This window comes from Platalea leucorodia (assembly GCF_965183815.1).
Source record: "Platalea leucorodia genome assembly, chromosome: 4".
In the NCBI taxonomy this organism is placed as follows: Eukaryota; Metazoa; Chordata; class Aves; order Pelecaniformes; family Threskiornithidae; genus Platalea; species Platalea leucorodia.
This window is the reverse complement of record NC_138826.1, coordinates 114,839,565-114,852,462: the sequence shown is the minus strand read 5'-3', so window position 1 is coordinate 114,852,462 and position 12,898 is coordinate 114,839,565. Positions and strand designations below refer to the sequence as shown.

Here is a 12,898-nt window from a genome sequence, read left to right as displayed (position 1 = left end):
AAAACATGGGTGGATCTTAACTGTCTTATTATTATCCCATACAGTTAAAACTCCTGAAGGAAAAGCGACTTAGAAACCTGATTATTTTGTCATTGTCACAAATTGGTGTATTAAGTGGACACTACATTTGCAAAGTGCCCTTATGAATGCAAACAAAATGTGTCTGGTAGATTAACAAAGGACCATACACCTGTTTCTCATGCACAGTTCCTTTCTGATGCTGTCATAGAACCATACTGAGAGAGAGTTTTGGCAGATGGCATTACAATTCAAATAAAGAAAAATAAGCTTCTGAATTCATACATATTTCCTTGTCATTCAAATGCCAAGGGATTTTTAACATAATGTTTAAAGTATGGAGTGACTCAATTTGAGTGTCCTCATAAATATAACTAATGCATAATGATGAATAAGTTATGACAAGAAGTTTCAGAAAGCAGTTACATGCAACTAAAGCAGATTTTTATCTATTGTGCAACAAAGCAAAAAGTAATAAAAGATGGGACTTTTAAAGTTCTCACCCTAGACAAGTCAATGAAGCCACTGAGGAGACAAAACCAGATTCTAATCTAATTTCACTAGTATAAATCAAGAATTGCTGCCTCAGAAGCTGCAGTGTTAACCTGAATTTTCCACAGTGCAATGTAATCTCCCTCATCAGTTGTATTGATTTATCTATTTCATCAAATACTATTTAAACAACTAATGTATCTGCATTACATATATCCAGCTATTGTTCACAACTGTGAAAACATATTATTAAAAAAGCATGGTAGTCATAGAAACAGATCATGTAGGAAGTACCTTGAGGAGGATTCTTCTATCTGATTGCATACAACTTCATTGGCCACTTGGAAATAAAATATAGAAATGTAAGATGTGTTGTACTTGATCAGAGCACTGGTTTATTTAATCTGCTCTGAGATTTACATCCAAGGCCAATATCTGATGCTTCTGAGGCAGTTGCAGCTCATCACATATAAGTAATGTACCTATGCAATTTTACAGTCTGGGCAGGATAGCTTTTTATTTGTGGACCACCCACAGCTAATCAGTTCATTGTAAGCATACAAAGTATTCTTGGCTGTTTTTTTTTTTTTTCATTATCACTATAGATGCTACATTTTCCCATCTCTTTTTATAATATGTATATCCATTTGCCTCACTGGCTTGTCACATAAAATCAAGTAATTGCCATTTGGTGTAATAACAAGGCAGAAAAATAAAAAAACATAAAACATTATGCTGTGTGCTTTATTTTGAAACACTGACTTGAGACTCTCAAGGCCCAGTGAGACAAATGAAGTAATGAAACAAATGTTTTCTAATGTTGATCGAAATTTTAATTAAACTTTAGTGTTGTTATTTTAAAAATCAGTCAGAAACAAGGTAAAATAGCCTGTTTGACCAGGAAAAATGGTTAGGGGAGATGAAAAAAGGGGATAGTCCTCTGTGCAGAGCAACAACGTGGATATACAGAGCTCTCCTGTGGGATGGACGGCTGGCTGGTGGAGAGTCTGCGGGTCAAGATCAGTGGAGAGGCTGGCAGGGGAGACTTGTGGGTGGGTTGTTGTACAGACCCCCTCATCATGGAAAGGAAGTGAATGGAGCCTTCTTTAAACAACTCAAGGAAGTCTCTAATCACAGATTCTGGTTTTCATGGGGTGTTTTAACCTCCCTGACATCTTCTAGATGGGCAGCAAGGCAGGAGACAAGCAGGCAACAGGATTTCTGGTGGTTTTAGAGGATAACTTCTCGATATAAGTGCCAGATGGGCCCACCATGAAGGGTGATGCACAGCTGGACCTGCTATGAACTAACAGCAAGAACTAGTGGAATCGATGGCAGCTTTGGCTATCGTGACCATGAAATAGTGAAGTTCAAGATGCTGTGGCAGAGGAGCTCAGGACGCTGGCAGGTGACAGGCCCTGACAATGTCCCTGACAAAATCGTGAAGCGAGTTCTCTGAGAACACATTTCTGGGTACCTGAAGGAGAGGGTGGTGACTGGGAACAGCCAGTGTGGATTTACCCAGTGCAAATCCTGCCTGACCAATCTGGTTGCTATGCTAAAATGACTGGATTTGTGGATGAAGCAAAAGCGGTGGGTGTCATTTACCTTGACTTTTGTAAGATTTTTTGCACTGTTTCCCATGATATTTGTGTACCGCACTCAGGGCATTAAAAATCTGGTTGGATGGAGAACAGCACAGGTAAATAACTGGCTGGGTGGTGGGGCTCAGAGGGTAGTGGTTAATGGGCCATACTACACCTGAATGCCTATGCAAGAGGAGCATTGCAGGGGTTTATAGCAGGCCCTGTCCTGTTTTGGCATCTTTATGTAGAGTCTGAAGGAGGCAACAAAGTCACCTTTGCAGGTGACCCCAGGGGGACCAGTCAACATGGTCAAGGGCAGGGCTGCCATTGAGGGACCTAGCCAGGCTGGAGAAAAGGGCCAGCAGAAACTTTGCGAAATTCAACAAGGACAAATGCAAAGTCCTGCACCTGGGCAGGAAGAAAATCTTGCAACAGTACAGGTTGGGAACTGAGTCATTATACTGCATCTGTAATACTGCATCCAGTTTTGGGTCCCCCAATACAAGATAAACTGGATTGATAAAGAGGACCGAGTTCAGCAGAGGGCAACCAAGATGGCCAGGGGCAGGAGCACTTGCCCTGTGAGGAGAGGCTGAGGGTAATCCTGTTTCCCCTTTAGTAAAGTTTGGCACTGAAAATAGCATTACAATGTGTCATTTGTGTTTGTTACAGAATGATAGGCTTTTTTTCTTTGTTGTAGCAGAGGTTAAGAGGTAAAGGATAGCTAAAGTGTGTTGAAGCCTGTATATGAATTTGAGATACTAGTACAGAACACCTAGCTGCCTGCCATGAGGTCTAGCCTGCGCTATTACTAGCCACATACCTTTATGGGGCTTTTTAGGTCAGCAGCCAAACTGCAAGTTTTAGGTTATATAATAACAGTCAAGTCAATTACTCCATAAATTCACAGGGTATGTTGTTAAGCACTTAACAGCAAAGGAAATAATATAAATAAATGAAGAGACTGAAAAGCAAATAGAAGAAAAGCTAACTTCATGAGATCAGGCAGCTATTAGGTAGAAAACACTGGTTTGTAACAAGGCTGAATTGATACAGTCAGTAATGAGGTACAAGCACTGAAGGATTTGAACATCCAAAAGATCAAAAAGAATGTTTCTTTTCAGTCTGTTTTCTTCAAAGTCTAAAGAATATAGCATAAAAAAAGCTGTGTTAATAAAATCATTTTCAAAAGCAGAATCTTCCCTGTTGGAGCTATACGTGGTATTCAGCAAATCTGCTGAACTTCAGGAATACAAATTGATAATGCTGTGCGCAGTTGATGTACTTGGGGCTCCTTTTCTGCTGGTAAAACGAGTGTGCCTGTGACGCTCTCTTTTATGTGCATGTCTGAACTTCGAACCAGCCAGCAACACCATCACAGCTCCTCAGCATCCGTGTGAGTAACCACGGGGACACGTGCTGAGCTTCTCCGGCAGGTTCATATTCTGCACTCAGATTCCTCCTGAAGTGACTTCACTCCTAGCAGTGCCCACGTTAGCCAGTTTAAAGCTAGGAGCTGTGAGGACAAGGGTTTCAGTGACTGTTTAGATGTACCCTTTGTTACAGTAAAAATGAGATAACGTGTAATTAACACAGAATTCAGAAAATTATTCCGAACTATTCTTGGAAGGTAAGGAACATAACTCTTTAATTATTCCATGGAAACCTGATGCATTTATAACCAGTCTCCTGGGCAAGAACTTGTAGCTAAAAAGTGAGATTTTTCAGTGTTTCCTAGTGGTCTCTATTTCCCCAGCAAAACACAAGTCACTCTAGTGGAAATTGTGAGACCAACAAGGAGCTGGTTTAAACTTCTGTCTCCCAAAATGTTCTGTAATATAAACCAAGTACCCAGCACAAATAACACAGGAGTAAGGACAGAGAACAAGACAAAAGCATAACATGATTTGATTAAAAGAAAAAAATCAAAGTTTTAACAATAAATGTTTTTCGGTGAGTATTTCTGCTTTCCTTAGATCTATTATTGTTAAATACACTGAAAACAAGATTTTGTAGTTTGTTTGGAATCTTTTAACAGAAACACTAAGCTTTCTCTTGAAAAGGTCCAGGGAGAGTACTCAGACCAGCTTCAGCTATTGCCCAGTAAACTACTGAGAACTGAGTTCTTTGTTAAGGCTTTATTAAGGAAACCATCTCAGGCACTGCCTGCAATAACCTAACTACATTTTCAACATCTAAGGTATTTTTTCCCCTAATTTCTTTTTAATTGCATTTTTTCATTTTTATTTGAATTAATAGCTAACAAGCCCTTTATGAACTCCTTTTTGATAGTTAAAACTCAGTAATTCAGTTGGTACTTTTTCACTGTGTTAATGCAAATCTTGATTAGACGTTACACAGTTCTGCATGCCAGAGGGATCAAATACACCTAATGTGAAAAATATCCCTACTGTTGGCAATATTTCACTTGGTAACAATGCTGGGAGAAAATATCATTGAATTGATTGTAATATTTAGTAATCTACATTCTGCACAATTAAGGATATTGCATGTCACAATAAGCTGCACAGAAGGAAGAAGATGCATTTATCAGATGTGAATGTTACTTAGACATTTGTTTCCATTGTGCAAGAAGAAATTATGCATAATGTCATTTTATTCATGAGAATAAATTGCCCATGAATGGTTTGTGATTACAGACAGAACATAAACAGTCATGACTTTGTGAAATTTGCTGCTATGAGAATGGCAGTTGAGAACATGAGTTTAATTGAAATTGAGCTTACATGTGTCTTTTCTAACTTAAATGATTCTAAGATTCTATGATTCAATGGCTTGGCTTGGAGCTGGTACATTCCCTAAGCTTTCCAGGTCTTCCATGATAGGAAGAGTGAATTTGTTTTTGCTGTGGAGGTGGGGTTGTCCATTCCTGCCTTTGTTGTTATTTTCACTGAGACAGTGAACAATTCAACATCTGATTTTTTTATATCTGATTTATTTTCTCCTGCAGCTTTTGATTTGTACACTAGCATAGCAAAGTCCATGTTAGTAATTGCATTTTCCAGTTTAGGCCATGATGTTTGAAACATGGCTAAGTGGAGGAACCTGTTGAAGCACTATAAAGGATTTTACCATAGCATATACCTGTTGATTTTTTGCTGGTTTTTGGAGCTCCAATATGTTATGCAGATAGGTGACCTAGCAGAAGGTATGTGGATAGTAGGTCAAATACTGACTTTCAGTGAGTAATGTTACCCTCTCTTTTCTTATGGCAACCTGTAACAGAAGGTTTCAGGAGCAGCAGTGCAACTACTGTATCGTTTCATGTATCGGCTGGGCAATGTGGACAGGTGCTAACAAGAGCATTCAAACCAGACATCGCCAGCCCTCTGCTGCGAGGGAGCAGCACAGCACGCCATGAGCAGCATCTGCTCCTTGGGAATCTGTGCCCTGTACCTTAGGGTATCACAGGCAACATTTTCTGTGTAAGCTATGCAGTGAGGACCACTGGTTTAGACTTGCCGATAAATATTTGCAAAGACTATATCTCTTAAAGAGTCTGGAACAGTGTGCAGCTTCATTGGACTGCGGAGCGGCATGGTATTTTGTAACTTTCAACACAGCTGATTTGATACCTTCTGTAGTAGGTAACTGACTTGAAAAGGCAAAACTGAATTTGAAACAGGGAGAAAGAAAAGAGAAGAGAGAAAGCAAGAGATAAAACAAACATGCACTGTTGAGTGGAAAGATATAATATTTTTCTGAAAAGTCTCATACATAGGTTAAAAAAGGATTCCTGACCTGTGCCTGGGTATTAACAAGGCAGGTGAACCAAACTCATGCTGACTTCCACAGCTTCCACATCCTTATTGACAGCATGTTCAATAACGGCAGGCATTATATTTTCTTTTTCTCTCTCATACTATACTCTTTTGTACTATACAAATATTTTGATTGCAGCCAATTCAAGAAATATGCTCTCGTCTTTCTTTCCAGCCTGTCAGTAGGGTAGTGACACAATGCTGGCTGTTGTTCTGCAACCTTGAGAGGTTTTTATGACTCTCTTTAACACAGTTAGTACACCATAAACTTCAGAAAAATTAATCTTTGGGCTTGGTAATATGCTTTTTTATCTTGGCACATTGAGATCCAAAATGTACTCCTTCCCCCATCCCCAGCGAAAGTTAAGTGGCACCATCAAAAGTCATTCTGAAACACAACAGCTTTCAGAAGGCAGAATAAGAGCATCTGGACCATTAGCATAAGCAGGCTGTGATGAGAAGGCACTCCCATAGATTATTAAAGTGACCTGCTTGAATTTACATTAGTTTTTCCTTTCTTTTTTCCCTTCTTTCTTTCCTTCTTTCTTTCTTTCTTTGAAAATACAAGGGCCTTTGTTACCACTGGGCATTTAACTTTTAGAAATGCAGCTCCTTCTGCATTTAAAAGCTTACCCAGATGCATACTAAGCAAAGTGTCTGAGTATCAGCTGTGCCTTTTTGATCTTTTTTTTTTTTTTTTTGGACAACTGCTGCAGTGTTAGCTATATGCTGTTTCTCCAGTAAGGAATAAAGCATGAAATGTGAAAACAGGAGCATATATATGCACTATACAGATTATCCAGCACCTTTCCATCCACTCGTGGTATCAGCATTGCCAAATGCTGCACAATTACTGATTTTTAAATGGTGATGTTGTTACAAATATTCCTGAACAGACCCTTCACTGGATGATAAGAGGAGATCTGTGGGAATGCAATGTCAGATATTGAAGACTGAAAATCAAGGATATTTTTTTTTTTCCTTCTATACAGAGAAATCCTCCTGGAGTCAATAGAATTAAGAGACATGAATGACAGAAGTGTTGAGCTCATGAAAATGAATACTTCATATATAGCACAGTAACCATGAAACTGTTGGTTGCAGAAATTATACATGAACTAGCATGCTAGTGCTACCAAATGAATATCAGAGAATGCTATAATTTATAGCTTCCTTCCCAGTTCAAATCATGGTGGCCAATAGTAATCTCCTCTGCAAGTGTTTTATAACAATTCTCTTTTATAAATGTTTACTGTTCACTCTCATCCCTGATGATCATCACTGGGCACAGTGAAATGAAAAAGAGAAACTGTAATGCCCTCACCGCTAATTTGGCAAATGCTTAGCTTCCTATTTTATGAAGCACTAAAGTATTTCTGTGCTGTAATCTTTCATTTCAATAGTGAAAAATGGAATAGATTTCATTTAATGTAATGAAAAATAATCACAGTGCTCCTGAAAGCAAATGTAGCAGAATATTCTTCTAGCAGAAGCTCTGTAGTAAACTACACTCCGCTAACCTTATCTGCCATACTTTGGGGGGGAGCAGGGGGCTTGGGGTTTGTGCTCTAGCAATTCCATTTTACTGGTCAACATGGAATTTTAATTAAATATAGCTTACAGGCTGCATCTCAAAAGGAAGAATGAAATTAAAGCATAGCCTTACATGGAGTTTATTATGGTACATGAAGGTAATTTTTTATTTCCTTTCTTCTGAACCCATGACTATTTTATGATGTTAGATAATCAGTAGTTCAATCCATGCATTTAAAAGTGGGTTCTCTATGATATGGCCAATTCATTAAATTTTTACAGACTTTTACACTAGAAAATGGGATTTGCCATTTGCCTTTTCAATAGTTGTGCTAGTTCATAAATACAGTTATGCATCATTACTTTAGGAAAAAATAGGCCAATAGGTTAGTAGCAAACCCTCAAATTATTTCAGATTTTCATAAATATGTAAAATAAAACATGTCCTCTGCATCTATACACTTTAAAGTGTATATATTTACAGAAGGACACCTACTTTTAAATTTGGGCAAAACATCTACTTTCTTTTTTTAATTTTTGTAGTTGGAAAAAACTCTGTTTACTAATACACTTTGGGAAAGGGACCTATGCACACATTTGTGTGTGTGTGTATCTGTGCATGTTTATGTGTATTTTTAAGTATGTACAGATTTTACTGGTACCTGCCTCACTGTTTTCTACGGGAATGTAATTTTAGATGGCTAGATATGAAAGCAACATGAATTTAATTAGGTGAAGAAAACCTTGCAAGGTTACATGAATATAAAATGTACCTACTGTTTTTAAACTAATACTTTATATTTATTCTATGTCATAGGGTTATGTAAAAGCATCATTTTTTCATAGGAAATTATTAAGAGGAGCCTTATTTATCGTGTGCATTGGGAATGAAATTTACTGTAGGGACCATACAGGATTTGTGCATATCAGCTGCTTTCATTTTGAATATTTATGTATTACATCCCACAGTCTTGTCTCAGGATATACAGGAATTTGTGGGAACCATTGTAGGGTCAATCACCTACAGATTTTATTGAAGTTCTGGGCAGGTCTGGGAAGAGCAACACCAGGGCTTTCTAATGCTTGGTGACTTGACGAGCGAGCGACGTGCCCTTGCAACAAAGCAGGCCAACAGCCTCCTGGGCTGCAGTTGGCAGAGCATTGCCAGCAGATCAAGGGAGATGATCCTTCCCCTCTGCTCAGCACTGATGAGACACAGATGGAGTTCTGGATCCAGTTCTGGGCTCCTCAATACAAGAGAGACATGGACATACAGGAGAGAGTCCAGTGAAGGGCCACCAAGATGATTAAGGGACGAGAACAACTCTCCTATAAGGAAAGGCTGAGAGAGCTGGGACTGTTTGGCATGGAGAAGAGACAGGTCGGGGGGATCTTATCAATGTAAATAAACACCTGAAGGGAAGGTGCAAGGAAGACAGAACCAGGTTCTTTTCAATGGTGCCCAGTGACAGGACAGGAGATAAAGGGTACAAACTGAAATACAGGAAATTCTGCTTAAACGTAACAAAAAACTTCTTCACTCTGTGGGTGAGCAGAACACTTGAAGAAGTTGCCCAGAGAGGTTATGGAGTCTCCATCCTTGGAGATATTCAAAAGCTGACTGGAGATGGTACTGAGCAACCTGGTCTAGGTGACCCTGCTTTGAGCAGAGGGGTTGGGCTAGACAATCTCCAGAGGTCCCTTCCAACCTCAACCAGTCTGTGATTCTGTGACCTGCGTAAATATGTTATGCTCAATTCATTCCTATGAAGTGACAATAAGAAAATTGCCCTGACGAAAGCAGTTCAGAGTGCAGACTTGTGAAGATTTCAAAGCTAACAATATTGTAAGAATAACAGGAAAAAATGAGTATCAACATTAAGGAAGTCCTTGAGCTTTTCGTTACAAAAAAAGTAACGTGGAGTTCCTCGTCTGAAGTCTCTCGCAGAAAGTTGTGCCCTTCATTGCAGTATTGGAATAGGCTGAGCAGGAACATCCTCTGAGGGCAATGTGACACGAAGACCACAGCCATCTAAGCAGGTTCACTCAAGAAAGGATCAGCTATTACAGAGGCATTTAAACGAGAAGTAACAAGCAAGGATGAAGCCATTTCTTAAGATTGTTTTTTAACTCTTTAATCTCCCTATTGCCAGTCAGGCTTTACTTTCATATTTGCCTTTTAGAGCACATCACTAATTGTCTATTCACATTGTCACTGAAAAAAAAAAAAAAAAAAGAAGCTGAAATCATCTGGGAGTACTTGTTTATGGCCAGTTTAATAACTGTGTTCAGTATGAGCTTCATCAGTTCTGCTCTGTCTAGTTCAGCACTCATTGTCTCTGAAAAGTTGTTAAAAGTGCAACTGAGTTTAAAAAGGAAAAAAATTCTGAGATAAGGAATTCCAGAATCAAATTTCCTTATAGAGTCTCAGTACCACTCCCTGTATATTGTGCCATGGTCCTTAACTGCACAGAAATCGATACCTGTGCGTGATGGGAATGCCCATCCTTTTGTGAGTCTCCTCCATCAAAGTCATCACATCTGGCACTGAGGTTTTTACTCTGTTCATGTCAACTGAGATAATTATCACATTTGTCTGGTGCCTTTTAAACACAAGATGAAGTTCTGTTGGCAGTGTAATAATTTTTTAAGCATTCAGTGTAAGTGATAATAAAATATGTATGGATGTACATTTATATGTGACGGTTTGCTTGTATGTGAACACAGATTGATTTCTGAGATCATTACATTAATGTGTTTAACATTTTAATTGTTAATACCAGAATGTTTTAGGGATCTCTATTTCTGCAAAATGTAATTAGCTGTATTGCCAGAAGATGCTATAATGTCTTATTTTGGTTTGTACTTCCATGTACTACTATGTACTCTGATGTCCCTGATATATGACTAAGCTTTGGAACAGGATGCATTTGGTGGCTGTGGAACTGCCATCACAGTGAGACAAGTAGTCCAAACTTCTCAGGAACATTTAGATATACTTACTGTACTTGCATGGCAGGACGCAAACTCTTTTCGTTCCTTCTAGACCAACTTTTCCAAGATTCCTAGCAAAAAAAAAAAAAAAAAAAGCCCAAAAAGCAAAGTACTTTTTTTGTGCGTACCTATTTGGGAAAACAGAATGCCCTCACTTCCTCCAGTGGTGATGTCATACAAGATGTGCTACAGTTGTTGGCTGGCACAGCTGTTGGAACAATAAAGTAGTTCAACTAAAATGTGTTATTCTAGAGACTGAGATCTGTGTTTGCATGCCAATTTTCAAGTTACTACTACTTGTGGCTGCCATGGGGTGGGGGGTGGGAGGGGGGTGGGGGTGTTTTCAAGATTTAGCATTTGCTTTAGTCACTGTATCTAATTTCACTATCAAGTTATTTCCCTCAACACTCAGCAAAGATCCACAATTTCATTATTAGAAATCTTAGCATTCTGTACTGCATTTACTAAAAGAGATAACTCTTTGTTTTTCAGAGCTTCCATATGGCTGGGAGAAAATTGATGATCCCATTTATGGCACTTATTATGTTGAGTAAGTTCCCAAGTTCAATATTAAGTTGCTGTTAATATGTCATAACTTAATACTAGTATCCTCTGCAGTGCTTAGCCTGGCAAGGCATGGGTACAATTACTTGACATGTTAAACTGAGGATATACCAGGAATTCTCAGTCATCGATACAGCTAAAGTGTCCAAATGTATTCAATGTGTCTCCAATCAGTGACTCAGGCATTCAGTCATTCTCTTTCTCCAGGGTCTGGTTTCATGGTATCATTCCAGCTAGTGCTTGTACAAAGATCTTACTCATTAAAGAAATGTTTTATTTCCTATGTAAGATTTGGATATCTAGTGAGGTAGAGATCTTGTTAATCAATGGATAGAGCAAAGCATAATCATTTTAGGTCAGTTAAAATCCTTTTCAGGGTAGTCCTTCCTTGCTGCAAATCAGATGTTTACACTGTTTATACCAGAAGGCAGGTTATTTATATGCTGCCTATAAAATTTTAGGGATGTTGTGTTTTATTTTGTACTTAAAAGTGCAGCCAAAAATAAGACAATATATATTTCTATTTTCACAGCACAATCCTTGCTTTCATTTTTTTCAGATTTTATTTTTGTCATGAAACAAGAAAAAAAGATTCTTACTCCTTTATGCAAAAGGCAACAGAAAGCTTTTGTTTGAAGTACTAGGTAGAACATGTTCTGGCCAGTTCCTACATAAAATAAGTAAATCAGAGAGATTATTTTCTCTGCTTTTTAGCTTAACACAGTGAATGAGACTTATGCAAAGTGAATCTAGATTCAAAATTGTGATACCTGTTTGGAGTGGTCGGTTCTCACTCTGCTCTCTACACGAAGTATATAGCAGAGGAGGCAGAAAGTCACTCCCCATCACTGTGCAGTCAGTGCTTGAAAGGTTGAGGAAGATCTATCTATTAGTTCCTTTTATTAAACAAGAGAGATCTTTAGAGAACATGGCCCCCTGACCTAAATCTTAATTTCAAATCCTGCCACTTAAGCAGTACATTTATTCTAGTTGTTTCATACAAAATAGAATATTTTAGCTTGTGTGTCACATTATTCCCCCAGTCTCTCAAATCCATACCAACATGTTGACTGCAGGATCACTCTGGACAAATACTGGGGCTGCAGCTTTTCCAGACCTCAGGATATGCTACTATTAACATGGACAGGGTAGAGCTGGACAGAGGGCTCAAAAAAAAAATCACATTTCTGGAGGGTTAGAAGACTAAGATTCCCTTTTCTTTACTGCTATAGCAGCAGCAGCTTGTAGATGCCCATGCACCTTCCCTAGCCCTCCTACAAAGCAAACAAACAGAAGAAAACAGTGTTTGGCCACTTCCCTGCTGACTCCTTCTGTCCCATTCTCCAAATGCAGCAGCACCTGCTCTGCTTCTTTGTCCCTGGCTTGTTCCCTGCCCTCAGGTGAAAGAGCCAGCAGCCCCATCTGCTTTGCTGCTCAGCCCAAATCAGCTTAGTCAGTCCAGATTCAAGAAAAAAAAGAGTAAATTTTTGAAGTCCTTAAGTATGCCATTAATTTACCCTCTCTTTATGCCTGAGTTCTTTTATGATGTCCCCAAGTAACTAGGGGCTGGAGTTCACATATCTCTTTGTACTTAACCCCCCCTGAAGATTTCTGCACATGCAATGTGCAGCTGCTGGGTGTGAGTAAGAGCCTTCTTCCCCAGTGGTTTTTAGCGTATTTTGGTGAGTAACAGGTGTTGTGCAATTTCTGTGCATTAATCTCTTACTGAGACCCACTTTGTTGTTAGCGCAGCCCAAGGCATTCTGGCACCAGTGAGGCTCACACTTCACTGCAGAGTCAGAAAAAGAACCAGTATTTATCTCCATTTCATGTCCATCCACAGGTAAACAGACGCAAGGCACCAGGCCCAGATATCATTATGCAATTACATACTTTAAGGCTGTTAGTGCCAAATTTATTAATCCTACC

General features: G+C 38.9%; 1 protein-coding gene across 2 annotated transcripts in view; it reads left to right on the top strand.

The window, feature by feature from the left end:
* The window catches only part of MAGI2 (membrane associated guanylate kinase, WW and PDZ domain containing 2), a gene marked incomplete at both ends in the record, with an annotated part of 752,640 nt that overhangs the window by 582,663 nt on the left and 157,079 nt on the right, over window positions 1-12,898 (top strand). For both annotated transcript variants that reach the window (XM_082309172.1, XM_082309171.1), the window contains one exon: window positions 10,898-10,955. In XM_082309172.1, the coding sequence (XP_082165298.1) occupies window positions 10,898-10,955 (58 nt within the window). The remainder of the gene's footprint in view (window positions 1-10,897; window positions 10,956-12,898) is intronic.